General features: G+C 44.0%; 1 protein-coding gene across 2 annotated transcripts in view; it reads left to right on the forward strand.

The window, feature by feature from the left end:
* Nucleotides 1-18,395, forward strand: part of MBOAT2 (membrane bound O-acyltransferase domain containing 2) — a 271,358-nt gene that overhangs the window by 153,308 nt on the left and 99,655 nt on the right. For both annotated transcript variants that reach the window (XM_068280328.1, XM_068280329.1), the window contains exons 4-5: nucleotides 8,698-8,793; nucleotides 10,298-10,353. In XM_068280328.1, coding sequence (XP_068136429.1) covers nucleotides 8,698-8,793; nucleotides 10,298-10,353 — 152 coding nt within the window. The remainder of the gene's footprint in view (nucleotides 1-8,697; nucleotides 8,794-10,297; nucleotides 10,354-18,395) is intronic.

Here is an 18,395-nt window from a genome sequence, read left to right on the forward strand (position 1 = left end):
TTCTGTGAACCCACCACTGCATACCTGTACTGTGAACCCACCACTGCATACCTGTTCAGTGAACCCGCCTCTGTATACCTGTACTGTTCAGTGAACCCGCCACTGCATACCTGTTCTGTTCAGTGAACCCGCCACTGCATACCTGTTCTGTTCAGTGAACCCGCCACTGCATACCTGTTCTGTTCAGTGAACCCGCCACTGTATACCTGTTCTGTTCAGTGAACCCGCCACTGCATACCTGTTCTGTTCAGTGAACCCGCCACTGCATACCTGTTCTGTTCAGTGAACCCGCCACTGCATACCTGTTCTGTTCAGTGAACCCGCCACTGCATACCTGTTCTGTTCAGTGAACCTGCCACTGCATACCTGTTCTGTTCAGTGAACCCGCCACTGCATACCTGTTCTGTTCAGTGAACCCGCCACTGCATACCTGTTCTGTTCAGTGAACCCGCCACTGCATACCTGTTCTGTTCAGTGAACCCGCCACTGCATACCTGTTCTGTTCAGTGAACCCGCCACTGCATACCTGTTCTGTTCAGTGAACCCGCCACTGCATACTTGTTCTGTTCAGTGAACCCGCCACTGCATACCTGTTCTGTTCAGTGAACCCGCCACTGCATACCTGTACTGTTCAGTGAACCCACCACTGCATACCTGTTCTGTTCAGTGAACCCGGCACTGTATACCTGTTCTGTTCAGTGAACAGTTTGGTGTGTCAGTGTGAAGCAGTACCTTAATTACACTACCTGATTGATGTATACACATGCAAGATGTTTGAAATCACTTTAGGCTTGTCATTTAGCATTCAATATGATTTCTGTCCTTAAAACGCTGCTTTGCGTCAAATCCAGATTTTTCCCCGGGACTTTTGGCGTGTATCCCACTCCGCCATGCCCCCCTCCAGGTGTTAGACCCCTTGAAACATCTTTTCCATCACTTTTGTGGCCAGCATAAATTTTTTTTTTTTTCAAACTTCGCATCCCCATTGAAGTCTATTGTGGTTCGCGAACTTTAACGCGAACCGAACCTTCCGCGGAAGTTCGCGAACCTAAAATCGGAGGTTCGGCCCAACTCTAGCCCTGAGCAAGCCAATGCTACTGCGCATGCGTGAGCCATCGGAGCCTACAAAGTAGCATGGACCCAGTGAGGCTCGGCTTTTTCCTACAAAGTCTGAATGGGTCTGTGCGACTGCGCAGGTGCAGTGCGCAGGAGGGGGTCCCTTCCAAAGTTTTGCAGGGGGGGGGGGGGGTGCCCAGGGATTTCTAGTTACGCCCCTGCCAGGTTTGTTTTACATAAAAAGTTAAACTATTTTTCTTTAGTAAAGCTCTCTGTGATCAGTTGCATGCAGACTAGTAGGTAAGGTAACAAAGCTTTATAACTGTTTAAATGAATAGGATAAAGGTCAAGGAGTGCTTTGAGAATGAGTTGTATGCTTGCCCAGCAAATCTTTGTTCATTGACATCTCTAACAATCTGGTCCGTTTCAGTTCAGCTCCATGTCTTTATTATTTCCATGTCTTTATTATTTCCATGTCTTTATTATTTCCATGTCTTTATTATTTCCATGTCTTTATTATTTCCATGTCTTTATTGTTTCCATGTCTTTATTTATCTGACACCATTGTGATCATCTATTGTTATGTTTTGTATTATTTTATTCATACTGTGTACATTAGTGGTAGGCACATACACTACATAGTTTCTATTTACAGATTAGAGGTTAGACCCGATGTAAACATTGACATGAGACTATTAAAAGAAAAGGAAATGTCAATTGACGATCTGATGGGATTTTCTTTAGCAAACTTTATCTGTCCATTACTTATTGTATTGAGGACATGGTGAGCGGACACTTAAAATTGGCGCGGCCAAATTTCGGCGCAGGATGAAGCCAAAAGAGGTCTCTCCCTGCGCCTGCTGAAAGTCCGGGGTGGAGTTTACAATTTCGGGGCGCAGAGCTCTGCCGGGGACATAGGCTGTAATGTGAATTATGGCTATAGCAGCTCTCGGTGACTAATTTGGGTGCCGGTGATTGTTTGAGCTCAAATTTAAGAAAACAAAAAATAGGTAATTCAGAGTCTGGGTGGCGTTAATTCTATTCCCCCTCCGAGTTGTCGGGGGGACACATCATTCAGGCACCGGCTATTGACTACGGTTGGCAAAAGCTTGTTGTTTTTTTTCTAATCTGGCAATCGCCGGCACCCAGATTAGTCACTAAGCACTTCTATAGCCGTAATGCACACTACGGTCTATGGTGGTGCCCAAATCATCGGCGTAGGACTCCCTAACACTGCTACTGCCTACTGAGTGCGCCCTAGTGGCTGCAGCTCTGGCATCTATTCAGTAAGCCAGCACCTATTCAGTAAGGAGACCTTAGGCAAGACTCCCCAACACTACTACTGCCTATAGTGTGCCCTAGTGGCTGCAGCTCTGGTACTTTGAAACACAATATAAATGTTCTGTGTCTTGTCTACAGCTTTATATAGAAAGAGCTGATGTTACTAAGGGTGTGATTCCCTGTTACATGATCTGTTTCCTCACGGCTACACAAGGGCTTCTTAAAGGCTGGGAATCTCCAGCTCAGCATGGCGTAATGGCACCCTCTTCCACCAATAACACTGATTGCTGCCTGGCATGCTTGGGATACAAGCGGGGTGGGAAACCTAAGTGCCTGCCAGCAGAAGACTGTGTGTTCAGAGGGAGATCCCTTTGCTGTTCACTTTCTGAAGACATTGCTGAAGGGCATGTGAGCTGCTGTTAAAAAACTCATTAGTATTATTAGTAGTTGTGGTGATTTCTCTCCATATACCGGTACATCCTGATGTGCAGAATTGGTGTTGTCAGGAAAGGGAGTAGGCATTTTTTTTTTCCACAAGTGGAACTTCAAGCAGACATAGTTTTGATTGGACCTTTGTTGCCTTTTCTGAACTACTGTTTAAAACAAAATAAGGCAAAATAAATGCGTAAATTAAAATTAAGGGAATTTACAAAAATGGTGTAAAATGACCATTTGCTGACTGTCCTCTGCAATGCAAGCAGCATCCATCCGGTGAGGTATCTCTCTGTACAGCTTCATATAAAGCTACATCACCATCATGTGCCATAGTGCCTAATTTGAGCATTATCCAAAGTTTCCTTTAAAAAAAAATAATAAAAAAAATAATGGGATATCTGTTAGACTGGCAGGTCTGAGACTGAGACCACCGTATACACAAACCACAGATCACTGTATTTGCAATAAATAAATGATGAATTCCTATCAGGCAGCATTTAGTTGCTCCTTTTGTTGCTAGAGAGGATCAGTAAGTTGCTTATGTTTTACAATTTGTATTAGCATATGTTTGGGCCAGTTAATCAGCAGCAACTGCTTGTTTCCAAGCTACATACAAGTTGTCATTTTCTTAATCATGCCAGCAGGGTGTGAGTGACCTCCTTGGCACACAGCAGATCAGCTAACCCAGCCCACCTCCTCCAGCTGCAGCACTACAGCTTCTTGCTGCTCAGTTTTCTTTTTTTTTAAAAGCCATGTGTACCTTTCATCATACCGCCCTGCTAGCATTAAGAAACCATTTTTCACTGTTAATTTTTTTTTTTAAAGATACGGTTTGGGAGGAGTAAATGCTTTATAAGACACTTAGCAGGGAAGAGCTATACAGGAATAAATGAGACCATACAGAACTTTCACTCTATCCAGTTATTTTTTTTTCAACAGCAGCGTAGAGGAAGTGTTCAGGGTCGGCTCTGTTCTCCCCTCCCACTTCCTCCCTGACTATCTCAGGTAGGGGAGGAGTTTGGACTGCTGTCTGTCCAGGCTGCATCTGACATTCAGTCACAGAAGTGGTCAGTGGTCACATAACACCAATACCTTTTGACGTAAAAGATATTCAAGAGTAGTTGGACCTTTTGTTTTATATAAGCATCAGCAATGGGAAGGAGGAGGCAGGAGACTCTTATTATAGCCACACACTGGCCATGTTCATAAATGTACTGTGAAGATCCGTGAAACTTCACAGTGGAAACTGTCATGTTCATCAAACAAGTTGTGTTTTTGTCAACACCTGATTGGACAATAAAAATTAACACACTTTGACACTTCATCCCACGCTTGTTTCAGTAAACCTCCTGCAATGTGGGCGTGTTCTGTTGATCTGCTGAACATGTGCCAGGTTAACCAACCAGCGTGAGACCATCATCAGAGCAATTGTCATTTTAAAGCCCACAGATGTATTATATAGGCGTGATTATTGGTTGCTATTGGTTACTGGACTTGGCAGATTTCTATAAGCCTTGTGAAAATCCTCCCGTGTACAGGGGGAGCCTGGCTGTGAAATGCTAAGTCCTGCTATTTACTGATTCCTCCTCCATTTACCAGACTGCGGATGTGTTTCATGGGAAGGACAGCTTAATCAACATGTATAATCCCATTCAAGGTTAAATGCTGCCTACGCAACATATTGACATTTTTGTTGGAAGTTTGATTATGATTCAGCACATTAGAGCCGGCTTATGGAGAGAGGGATATAGCTCTTTCCCACAAATACAGAGCTGAACTTCATGCAAGATGCATAGAAGACATTATTAAGGCCAAGTCACTGCTTTATCATGCTAATGCACCCTTTATTTGCAGCAGCTTAATGCATTTAAACGCTCCAAATAGATTATTGAAGATAGTTTCAAGGTGTACATGCAAAAAAGGGCGTCGGGGGGGTGGGGTGGGGGGAGGGGGGGAGGGAATGGGATGGGAGGGGAAGGGCGCCTGGTGTAAACGTTAATCTGAAATATAGTTTATAAAACCTATTTTAAATATTTTGTTTAGTATAATGTTTTACAAATTCAAATCATTAAATAATGTCTATGAAATGTTGTATTGGTAAAACCCTATTCTCTGTAATTATAGATGGAAAATTACAATAACGTTTGTATATTCACAATGATTATAATTATTGTGATTTAAAACGGATTTAAACGTAAACGGTGTTTAAGTACTGTTTGTTTGTTTTTGTTTTTTGGGGTTTTTTTTATTATGATTTAACCAGATCAGGATCCAAAAACCTATCTTTACATTTTATACTACTATAAAGTTTCTAAACGATATTTTGTAACAATTTTTATTATAAAATTGATAAACCTTTAAAAAGTCATTTAGTACAAATTAAAACTTAATTCACATATTTCAAAAAATCAAATCATAATAGTAATATTTACTAATGTTTTACTACAGTTATTACAAACATATTATAACATTTTAATACAACTAAACCTAACCCTATTCTCACACAGAACCCTCCCTCTACCTATCCCTAACCCTTTTTTTTTTTTTTTTTATACAAATGGGACACAGAGGCATGGCCTTTGCTTAGTGACATGCCTCTATGTCCTCCTGGTGCTGCTCTCTGTCCCTCCTTCACTCAACTCCTCCCCCCCCCTCCATGAAATTGCCGACCATTAGGGGAAGGGGTGTCTCTTGCAGGAGAGGCACTCCTGCAAAATGCCCCTTTCCCTGCCTCTCTTCTTTACCCCTCTGCACCTCTATCCTGCCCCATCTGTGCCTCTCCCTTACCTCTCTGCTCTGTGATGAGAGCCAGAGAGGCAAGCTGCAGCTTCGTGATTCTGGGGTTGTGGCCATTTTTTTCTGTACAAGACAAAAAATGAGGAAAACTTGCGATAGGAGCGGTGGTATTGACACTACCTGCTAGTCACCGGATCAGGTAGTATTCTCTTGTAAAAAAATAAATAAATTGTTTTTACACTGCTTGGGTTCTCTTTAAATAGGAGACTTTGGCCTCAATTCACTAACCTTAACTCCTGTCTTTAATAACTCTTCTGAGCTGTTTTACAGTTATCACCATGGTGATATAATTGTGATAACTGTAAAACCGCTCAGAAGAGTTATTAAAGACAGGAGTTAAGGTTAGTGAATTGAGGCCTATGACATTACAATTTTAATATTTGATGAAGCTGTTCCACAGAAATTCCTTTTTTGAAACGTTGGTCACATGACCCAGAGATCTATGCAGAAAGCATAGATAATAATATACAGCCTATTGATCTAAACCTGAAACACCCATAAATCAATCACCACAAAATACGCTAATGGGATTAAGTTCAAGTTGCATAAATTATCAAAATCACTGCCACAGCACAGATTACTGCAATATAAAAATTAACTTTTATTGCTTATACATAAAATACCAAATCCTACAAAACCCTATATTTAAAACGCCCTCTAATAGGGTACTACCTGTGAAAGTCCCACAGTGCGCACTGTATATATGACCCAGGGCGATAAAATCGCCTATGCACTTAGAATAAAGCCTCAAATGACTGTCACAATGTCCATAAAAATGTATCCATCTTTAACTGCAGTGTTCAAAAAAACATCCGTATTCATAATTGCGCAATAGTCCATGAGGTAAAATAAATTGCGTAAATTTCAGCAATGCGCATAAACAATTGCATAGTCCGATTGGGCCTCAGTATATATAAAGTTCATATAAAGCCGCTAGCTGTGCTTGATATTGGCCATGAGTGTAATGCTACGTACACACATGCGACAACGATCGTTCGTTGAGAACGACGAACGAACTTTTAATTGATGAAAGAATGACCTAAGTAAAGTTAGTTTTAAAAGGTGTGTAACGATCTGATCGTTAGAACGAACGTTACATCACATAAAGCAACTATTGCGCTTGCGCATAAAATTGAGAAGTTTCATGGAGAAATTGTGAAATGCGCATGTCAAGCCTAGTACGAACGACCGTTTACAACGATGTACTACTTTTGCAAACAATCGTCGTTGGTTAAAATCCGCCGAGACAGAACTTTCTTTTGTAGCGGTTTGGCTCGTTCGTAGTTTGCCTTAAAAGTCGGTGGTTTGTTTTTTGTAACGATCGTCGTTGGTAAAGATCGGAGAACGATCGTTACAAACGACTATAGTCGCATGTGTGTATGCACCTTTACAGAGGAAAATAAAGTATGGAACGGTCTCACCATTTGTAGTCACTAGTTGAATTCGCTGGATATTAGCGGTAGAAGTTTAAGAGACCCTGCTTCACCACTCTGGCGACGTCTCGCCTTGTGGCAGTCAGTACTCCATGTCACACTCATGACAACCTGCATAAGGTTTACTGTCACAGTTAGCGTCCAACTCCCAGCGGTGATGCTGATTAGCACTGTAGCGGCACAATGGAGGCACACACTGCGGGACCAACACCCGTGTCGACCGGTTTCACCGGACACGCCGGTTTACTCAAGAGGGCGTTTTAAATATAGGGTTTTGTAGGATTTGGTATTTTATGTATAAGCAATAAAAGTTAATTTTTATATTGCAGTAATCCGTGCTGTGGCAGTGGTTTTGATAATTTATGCAACTTGAACTTTATCCCATTAGCGTATTTAGTGGTGATAGAAGCATAGATAGAGGGAGGAGTTTAGACACTAAATATCTTTTGTTTCTCTTCTGTCAGATTTCTGCTTGATTGCAGAACACCGATCCTCTACCCAAAATTGCTGTAATCTCTATAGAAAACAGTATGATGTCATATGCAAATTCATTCTGAGCAACATTTCAGCTGTTGGATATGGGGATAGTCGATTTTATTGTGTTTATTACCAGGGCCGGATTTATGCCAAGGCCCCATAGGCCATGGCCTAAGGCACCACAGGATCAAGGGGTGAGTGGGCAGCAGGCTATACAAGGGAAGGGGGGAAGGATTACCTGGCTACCTATACTGGAGGGGAGGGGTGGTCATCAGGCTAACTTTACGGAAAGTGGGAGGGTCATCTGGCTTCCTATACTAGAGGAAGGGGGCGGAGTCATCAGGCTGTCTATAATAGAGGGAAGGGTCAACGGGCTACTGATATTGGAAGGAGGGGGAAGGGTAATTTGGATACCTAAATTGGAGGGGTGGAGGGGACATCTTGTTACCTATACTGAAGTGGGGGCGGCTACTGACAGTGGCCTTGGGCGGTAAAGCGTGCAAATTCGTCCCTGTTTACTACTAAAGGTCTCTTGACTAAGGGCCCGTTTCCACTAGCGCGAATTCGCATGCATTTTCGCATAACCAGTACAAGTCAATGGGCCTTTTTCCCCTAGCAAAAAAATCTGCACAGCAGAGCCATCAGAATTCGCACATTGCAAGCAAAGTGTGCTATTTGCATGTAATGTGATTAATAGGAAAATCGCATGCATTTTCGCTATGTGAATTTTCCATTCGCGTAAAATTAATGTAAAAGCACACAGGCACTGACATGGTTAAAATTGAATACTTACAAAAATAAAAATGTGCATACCAACGCGTACAAATTTGCATGCAAATTCGTTTACGCGTTTTCCGCAACGGAATTGCACTGCACTAGTGGAAACGTAGCCTTATTCAGGTATCTCACGTGGGAAATTCGCACACAATTTTCTGGATAGCAAAATCGCAATAAACTGCACTCCAGTACAAAAGATGGGACATTCTCAGTCAAGTGATAAAATGTGCGGGTTTTTTTGTGTGCTGAAGATAAACCCGGTCTGTTGCTGTTACTGTTTGCGCTTGCCAAGTGTAAATCTTATTGTCAACAGTCAGCTGCTGCCATTTCCCACGAGCGCAAGTGTGATCCCTGCCTAAATGTTTTGTACTTTTGTGATGTAACACCATTGATAAAGTGATGCTAGCCTATCTCTCTAAGCTTTATTTTCCTCTCTTTCCAGATACTGCTTTGTGTTTGCTTTGGGATACCTCACGTTGTGCCAAATAGCAAGAGTCTATATTTTTGACTATGGACAGTATTCTGCCGATTTTTCTGGGTAAGTTCCGTATAAAATGAACTCTGAAAACCTTGCTTTTGCTATTGCCGTTTTCAGTGGAGAAGGTCCCTAAGCATTAGAAGTATGATGCATAGCGCCCATTACACATGCAGCGGTGCGTGGAAGCAGGTTCCAGAACACCGCCTCTTGGCTGTGAGGTGAATGAAGCTTATGTTCCGTCTGAGCAGGCAGGAATTGAAGTCCTCTTCCAGGAACACGGAGATACATATGTAGTAATCATCTGCACTACAACCACATGACAGAATGGAGATTTCTCTTCATCTACCAGTGGGCATGACATCACATTAGTGTTATGTTATGGAGCTGAGGCAGTTTCAGCACACATGCAGGTAAAGTTCAGTCAGTCAAAGATACTCCAGTGTCAGATAACTTACAGCAGGAATTGTTAAGATGCCTGTTAGCGGTGCAATATTTTCCTCGGATATGATCATTCAATGAGATTTTTTACAATCAAATTGTTAAGAAAACCACGCAGTATGTGAGGAAATTGTCAGTCAATTGGAATACTGACTATTGTTGTTCGGATTGTCGGCTTTTACAATCATCAACCTTTGATCTGTCGCACATGCGCTATTCGCTCTATGACGCTGCGCTCCCAGCGCCTTTGTGATTTTGCTGTGCATGTTCACAGCACCAGGCCCGTATTTACATCACTGGCGGCTATAGGCACAGATGTCCTGACACCCTAGACTTCACCCTTTATGAACCTACAAACCTCCACCGAACCGCACCATAAGTGTGTGTGCTGGCCCAGCTGTCACTTCTCCCTTACTTCCCTTGCTTGTCATACGTAGCAACAGGTGCCCCTTAGTATTAGGTAGCCAGAGCTATCCTCAGTATTGAGTAGCTAGAGGTTCCTTCAAGTATTAGATGGCTAGAGGTGCTCCCGACCGAAGGGAGACCTGGTCAGTGGAATGCCGAGAGTAGGGTGAGTAACCTCTCATTTACACTCCACTCGGGGCTTTGCAGATGGATGAGGGAGGGAGGGAGGCACTTGGGGAGAGGAGTGGACCGGCGTTCCATCATCTGGTGTCTGTAGGCATGTATCTACAGTGCCTTTATTGTAAATCTGGCCCTGCACAGCACTATCAGCAGTGCATATGACGTTATAGATCGAACTACGTATGCGCTGCAGGTGAATATCCGGTTACGGTAGTCACCGACTACTTGTGGTTGCGGCCTAGTCTGGGACTGGTTGCCGGGAAACTGAGCCTGGTGGTGGGAAACAAAGGCAGCGATCATGTTGTGGAGACCTTACAGAAAGTATGTATGGACTTCATTTATGCAAAAAGTTTCCTATCCTTTAAATAAAATGTACCTAGAAGGTTAAGATCATTTTTCATAGCTTTTATCAAAGTGCTTGAGCTGAACTAGTTGTCCTTGTAAGCGACAGGTACCATACATCATTGTGATGAATAGAATGTAGTTTGTTGCCTAGCGATCCGGCTAATCTGTTGTGTTTTTTTTCCCCCTTTACATACAGGCCAATGATGATTATTACACAGAAAATAACAAGTTTGGCGTTTGAAGTCAGAGATGGTAAGCCTCTTTTATATTGATGCTGTGCTTCCATTATGTGATGTTGTACTAGTGAAACAGAGGAACTTTCTGTTTTTGGTATTGTTAAAGTAGGACTCTACAGTAGGTACCTGCTTGAAAAAACAGAGTTGTACAGAAGGTGTAACAGCCTGTCATAAATTATGTGTTTGAATCTCTAGAAGAGTTTTTTCATAGAATGAATTGAAAAACTGCCTGGTAATGTGGGCCTTATTTCTGTATGACCTGTATTTGCCCATTTCCTGTGTCTGGACAGAGCAATATTGGTTCCCATGAGCTGGGTTTCCATCCTGCCAACTCATGGTTCTGGATGAGCTCTGCTTTGTATGACCGACCATCTACATATCTGAATCCGAATCAACTTTATTCACCAAGTGCGATGGTGCAGCTGGATCCCCTAAACCTAAACTCAGTGTAAATCTATTAATAGGGCAGCGCGGTGACGTAGTGGTTAGCACTCTCGCCTTGCAGCGCTGGTTCAAATCCCAGCTTGGGCACCACCTCCATAGAGTTTCTATGTTCTCCCCGTGTCTGTGTGGGTTTCCTGCAGGCACTCTGGTTTCCTCCCACCTACCAAAAACATACATATAAGGTAATTGGCTTCCCCTAAATTGGTCCTAGACTACGACAGATACACTAAACAAGTGTTTCTCAACATTTTATTGGCATGTACCCCTTTTAAAATCTTGTACTCACCAAGTACCCCCTATCATAGTAAACACTATCACAATTACCCCTGACAAATATATATTTAATCGTAGTACATGATAATTGGTTCTAAACAATTTCCAAGCATTTACTGTTGCTTTTAATTTAGCTAAAATACTAACTTGGTGTTATTTAAGATTTATCATTTTCTAAAACTCTGAATTTGTTGTTCTTGATTAAGTATATCAAGCCTGAGTACCCCCTGGAACCATCAGAAGTACCCCCTGGGGTACGCGTACCACACGTTGAGAACCTAGGCACTACACGATACGTACTGTACATAGACATATGGCTACGGTAGGGACTAGATTGTGAGACCCTCCGAGGGACAGTTCAGTGGCAAGATAATATGTACTCTGTACAGTACTGCAGAATATGTCAGCGCTATATAAATACTAAATAATAATATTAATGTATGGTAAATGATGGGGGGGGGGGGGGGGGGGGGAGGGGAGGGGATTGTGTTACAGAGCTAGAAATAATGCAGAAATAAATTTAAACTTCCTCTCAACCAATTCTGTGTACACTGTGCTGCTTAGTTTGGATTGCAAATGAGTGCACAGGTGGATGAACTGGTCTGGTAAGCCAGCCAGTAACACTAGTTTGCTCGTGTGCATTGATAATACATTTCAGTTTCTGGCTTTTTTTTTTGCATGTTTAAAGCCGCAGTCCAGGCACAGGTGTTTTTCTAGACCTGTGTAGGCAACTCATCTGAAGAGCTTGTTTTTCTCTCTGTAGACATTCCTTGAAGAGTTGGAAAAAAATCACTTCTAAGGTTCTGTTCACAACTAAAAATGAAATCGCAAACGCAAGCGTTTTGGAATTTTGTGTGCGATTTCCGCCCCCCCCCCTCCAATCCCCTCCCTCTCCCACCGCTTCCCTGCGTGCTACAGTTTTGTGCAAAGCGCTTTTGTAAGGGCTTTTGCAGAGCGCTTCCATTTTTTATCACTTCCTGACATAAGTGAAGAAGTGGGCTTTTTGACCCGGAAAATAATTAATACAATGTATTTATTCTTACAAACGCAATCGCTGCACAAAGCGATTTTGTGAGCATTTTGCGTTTTTCCTATACCTTCCATTGAGGCAAAATTGCCTCAAAAATGGTACATGCAATGCTTTGCTGAGCGGATCGGAAACGAACAGCTCAGATGTGAACTCTCTCATAGGGAATCTTTGCACAAACGCTTTCAGGGTGATTTTGAAAATCGCCTGCGCTTGAAAAAATGCCAAACGCCCTAGATGTGAACAAGCCCTCAAAGAGAAGTACTACTTCAGGAGTCTAGACATTTGCCACTTCAGCACCTCAGATGGTTATTGCTACAAGCTGCAGTATTCTAAGATAATCAGTCTGTGCCTCTTCCCTTGCAGTCTGAACCGCAGGGTGATACAGTTAACCACTTCCCGACCGCCCACTACACAGGGGCGGCGGGGAAGTGGAGCCCTTCAGGACGGCCTCACCCACAGAGGCGGCGGTCCATTTAAGGGCATGGGCGGAGCGATCGCGTCATCCGTGACGCGATCCTCCGCCGGCGCCTGTCACCGCTCGCTCGCCGCAACATCCCGCCGGCTATACGGAAGCGCCGGCGGGATGTTAACCCCGCGATCGCCGCATACAAAGTGTATAATACACTTTGTAATGTTTACAAAGTGTATTATACAGGCTGCCTCCTGCCCTGGTGGTCCCAGTGTCCGAGGGACCACCAGGGCAGGCTGCAGCCACCCTAGTCTGCACCCAAGCACACTGATTTCTCCCCCCCCTGCCCCAGATCGCCCACAGCACCCATCAGACCCCCCCCCTGCCCACCCCCCAGACCCCTGTTTGCACCCAATCACCCCCCTAATCACCCATCAATCACTCCCTGTCACTATCTGTCAACGCTATTTTTTTTTATCCCCCCCCCCTGCTCCCTGCCCCCTCCTGATCACCCCCACCCCTCAGATTCTCCCCAGACCACCCCCCCCTGTTTACTGTATGCATCTATCCCCCTGATCACCTGTCAATCACCTGTCAATCACCCGTCAATCACCCATCAATCACCCGTCAATCACCCCCTGTCACTGCCACCCATCAATCAGCCCCTAACCTGCCCCTTGCGGGCAATCTGATCACCCCCCCACACCAATAGATCGCCCACAGATCCGACATCAGATCACCTCCCAAATCCATTGTTTACATCTATTCTCTCCTCTAAACACCCACTAATTACCCATCAATCACCCATCAATCACCCCCTATCACCACCTGTCACTTTTACCTATCAGATCAGACCCTAATCTGCCCCTTGCGGGCACCCAATCACCCGCCCACATGCTCAGATTGCCCTCTGACCCCCCCTTATCAATTCACCAGTGCATTAATTACATCTGTTCTTCCCTGTAATAACCCACTGATCACCTGTCAATCACCTGCCAATCACCTATCACCCATCAATCACCCCCTGTCACTGCCACCCATCAATCAGCCCCTAACCTGCCCCTTGCGGGCAATCTGATCACCCACCCACACCATTAGATCGCCCGCAAACCCGCCGTCAGATTACCTCCCAAATGTATCGTTTACATCTGTTATCTTCTCTAAACACCCACTAATTACCCATCAATCACCCATCAATCACCCCCTATCACCACCTGTCACTGTTACCTATCAAATCAGACCCTAATCTGCCCCTTGCGGGCACCCAATCACCCGCCCACACGCTCAGATTGCCCTCAGACCCCCCCCCCCTTATCAATTCGCCAGTGCATTAATTACATCTGTCCTTCCCTGTAATAACCCACTGATCACCTGTCAATCACCTGCCAATCACCTATCACCCATAAATCACCCCCTGTCACCCCCTGTCACTGCCACCCATCAATCAGCCCCTAACCTGCCCCTTGCGGGCAATCTGATCACCCACCCACACCATTAGATCGCCCGCAAACCCGCCGTCAGATTACCTCCCAAATGTATCGTTTACATCTGTTATCTTCTCTAAACACCCACTAATTACCCATCAATCACCCATCAATCACCCCCTATCACCACCTGTCACTGTTACCTATCAGATCAGACCCTAATCTGCCCCTTGCGGGCACCCAATCACCCGCCCACACGCTCAGATTGCCCTCAGACCCCCCCCCCCCCTTATCAATTCGCCAGTGCATTAATTACATCTGTCCTTCCCTGTAATAACCCACTGATCACCTGTCAATCACCTGCCAATCACCTATCACCCATCAATCACCCCCTGTCACCCCCTGTCACTGCCACCCATCAATCAGCCCCTAACCTGCCCCTTGCGGGCAATCTGATCACCCACCCACACCAATAGATCGCCCGCAGATCCGACATCAGATCACCACCCAAGCGCAGTGTTTCCATCTATTCTCTCCTCTAAACACCCACTAATTACCCATCAATCACCCATCAATCACTCCCTATCACCACCTGTCACTGTTACCTATCAGATCAGACCCTAATCTGCCCCTTGCGGGCACCCAATCGCCCGCCTACACGCTCAGATTGCCCTCAGACCCCCCCTTATCAATTCGCCAGTGCAATATTTACATCTGTTCTCCCCTGTAATAACCCACTGATTACCTGTCAATCACCTATCAATCACCCATCAATCACCCCCTGTCACTGCCACCCATCAATCACCCCCTGTCACTGCCACCCATCAATCACCCGCTGTCACTGCCACCCATCAATCAGCCCCTAACCTGCCCCTTGCGGGCAAACTGATCACCCACCCACACCAATAGATCGCCCGCAGATCCGACATCAGATCACCACCCAAGCGCAGTGTTTCCATCTATTCTCTACCCTAAACACCCACTAATTACCCATCAATCACCCCCTGTCACTGCTACCTATCAGATTAGACCCCTATCTGCCCCTAGGGCACTCAATCACCCGCCCACACCCTCAGAATGCCCTCAGACCCCAGCCCTGATCACCTCGCCAGTGCATTGCTTGCATCTATTCCCCCCTCTAATCACACCTTGAGACACCCATCAATCACCTCCTGTCACCCCCTAGCACACCTACCCATCAGATCAGGCCCCAATTTGCCCCGTGTGGGCTCCTGATCACTCGGCCAAACCCTCAGACCCCCTTCCGATCACCTCCCCAGTGCATGGATTGCATCTATTTTCCCCTCTAACCACCCCCTGAGACACCCATCAATCACCTCCTGTCACCCCCCTAGCACTCCTATCCATCAGATCAGGCCCAATACAACCTGTCATCTAAAAGGCCACCCTGCTTATGACCGGTTCCACAAAATTCGCCCCCTCATAGACCACCTGTCATCAAAATTTGCAGATGCTTATACCCCTGAACAGTCATTTTGAGACATTTGGTTTCCAGACTACTCACAGTTTTGGGCCTGTAAAATGCCAGGGCGGTATAGGAACCCCACAAGTGACCCCATTTTAGAAAAAAAAGACACCCCAAGGTATTATGTTAGGTGTATGACGAGTTCATAGAAGATTTTATTTTTTGTCAAAAGTTAGCGGAAATTAATTTTTATTGTTTTTTTTTCACAAAGTGTCATTTTTCACTAACTTGTGACAAAAAATAAAATCTTCTATGAACTCGCCATATACCTAACGGAATACCTTGGGGTGTCTTCTTTCTAAAATGGGGTCACTTGTGGGGTTTCTATACTGCCCTGGCATTTTAGGGGCCCTAAACCGCGAGGAGTAGTCTAGAAAACAAATGCTTCAAAATGACCTGTGAATAGGACGTTGGGCCCCTTAGCGCACCTAGGCTGCAAAAAAGTGTCACACATGTGGTACCGCCGTACTCAGGAAAAGTAGTATAATGTGTTTTGGGGTGTATTTTTACACATACCCATGCTGGGTGGGAGAAATTTCTATGTAAATGGACAATTGTGTGTACAAAAATCAAACAATTGTCATTTACAGAGATATTTCTCCCACTTAGCATGGGTATGTGTAAAAATACACCCCAAAACGCATTATACTACTTCTCCTGAGTACAGCGGTACCACATGTGTGGCACTTTTTTACACCCTAAGTACGCTAAGGGGCCCAAAGTCCAATGAGTACCTTTAGGATTTCACAGGTCATTTTGCGACATTTGGTTTCAAGACTACTCCTCACGGTTTAGGGCCCCTAAAATGCCAGGGCAGTATAGGAACCCCACAAATGACCCCATTCTAGAAAGAAGACACCCAAAGGTATTCCGTACGGAGTATGGTGAGTTCATAGAAGATTTTATTTTTTGTCACAAGTTAGCGGAAAATGACACTTTGTGAAAAAAAACTATTAAAATCAATTTCCGCTAACTTGTGACAAAAAAATAAAAACTTCTATGAACTCACCATACTCCTAACGGAATACCTTGGGGTGTCTTCTTTCTAAAATGGGGTCATTAGTGGGGTTCCTATACTGCCCTGGCATTTTAGGGGCCCTAAACCGTGAGGAGTAGTCTTGAAACAAAAATGACCTGTGAAATCCTAAAGGTACTCATTGGACTTTGGGCCCCTTAGTGCAGTTAGGGTGCAAAAAAGTGCCACACATGTGGTATCGCCGTACTCGGGAGAAGTAGTACAATGTGTTTTGGGGTGTATTTTTACACATACCCATGCTGGGTGGGAGAAATACCTCTGTAAATGACAATCTTTTGATTTTTTTACACACAATTGTCCATTTACAGAGGTATTTCTCCCACCCAGCATGGGTATGTGTAAAAATACACCCCAAAACACATTGTACTACTTCTCCCGAGTATGGCGATACCACATGTGTGGCACTTTTTTGCACCCTAACTGCGCTAAAGGGCCCAAAGTCCAATGAGTACCTTTAGGATTTCACAGGTCATTTTGAGAAATTTCGTTTCAAGACTACTCCTCACGGTTTAGGGCCCCTAAAATGCCAGGGCAGTATAGGAACCCCACAAATGACCCCATTTTAGAAAGAAGACACCCCAAGGTATTCCGTTAGGAGTATGGTGAGTTCATAGAAGATTTTATTTTTTGTCAAAAGTTAGCGGAAATTGATTTTAATTGTGTTTTTTCACAAAGTGTCATTTTCCGCTAACTTGTGACAAAAAATAAAATCTTCTATGAACTCGCCATACTCCTAACGGAATACCTTGGGGTGTCTTCTTTCTAAAATGGGGTCATTTGTGGGGTTCCTATACTGCCCTGGCATTTTAGGGGCCCTAAACCGTGAGGAGTAGTCTTGAAACGAAATTTCTCAAAATGACCTGTGAAATCCTAAAGGTACTCATTGGACTTTGGGCCCTTTAGCGCAGTTAGGGTGCAAAAAAGTGCCACACATGTGGTATCGCCGTACTCAGGAGAAGTAGTATAATGTGTTTTGTGGTGTATTTTTACACATACCCATGCTGAGTGGGAGAAATATCTCTGTAAATGGACAATTGTGTGTAAAAAAAATTAACAAATTGTCATTTACAGAGATATTTCTCCCACCCAGCATGGGTATGTGTAAAAATACACCCCAAAACACATTACACTACTTCTCCTGAGTACGGCAATACCACATGTGTGGCACTTTTTTGCAGCCTAACTGCGCTAAGGGGTCCAAAGTCCAATGAGCACCTTTAGGCTTTACAGGGGTGCTTACAATTTAGCACCCCCCAAAATGTCAGGACAGTAAACACACCCCACAAATGACCCCATTTTGGAAAGTAGACCCTTCAAGGTATTCAGAGAGGGGTATGGTGAGTCTGTGGCAGATTTCATTTTTTTTTGGTGCAAGTTAGAAGAAATGGAAACTTTTTTTTTTTTTTTTTTTTCTCACAAAGTGTCATTTTCCGCTTACTTGTGACAAAAAATAATATCTTCTATGAACTCACTATGCCTCTCAGTGAATACTTTGGGATGTCTTCTTTCCAAAATGGGGTCATTTGGGGGGTATTTATACTATCCTGGAATTCTAGCCCCTCATGAAACATGACAGGGGGTCAGAAAAGTCAGAGATGCTTGAAAATGGGAAAATTCACTTTTTGCACCATAGTTTGTAAACGCTATAACTTTTACCCAAACCAATAAATATACGCTGAATGGGTTTTTTTTTATCAAAAACATGTTTGTCCACATTTTTCGCGCTGCATGTATACAGAAATTTTACTTTATTTGAAAACTGTCAGCACAGAAAGTTAAAAAAATCATTTTTTTGCCAAAATTCATGTCTTTTTTGCTGAATATAATAAAAAGTAAAAATCGCAGGAGCAATTAAATAGCACCAAAAGAAAGCTTTATTAGTGACAAGAAAAGGAGCCAAAATTCATTTAGGTGGTAGGTTGTATGAGCGAGCAATAAACCGTGAAAGCTGCAGTG

The sequence above is a fragment of the Hyperolius riggenbachi genome, chromosome 4 (genome assembly GCF_040937935.1).
Source record: "Hyperolius riggenbachi isolate aHypRig1 chromosome 4, aHypRig1.pri, whole genome shotgun sequence".
Taxonomy (NCBI): domain Eukaryota; kingdom Metazoa; phylum Chordata; class Amphibia; order Anura; family Hyperoliidae; genus Hyperolius; species Hyperolius riggenbachi.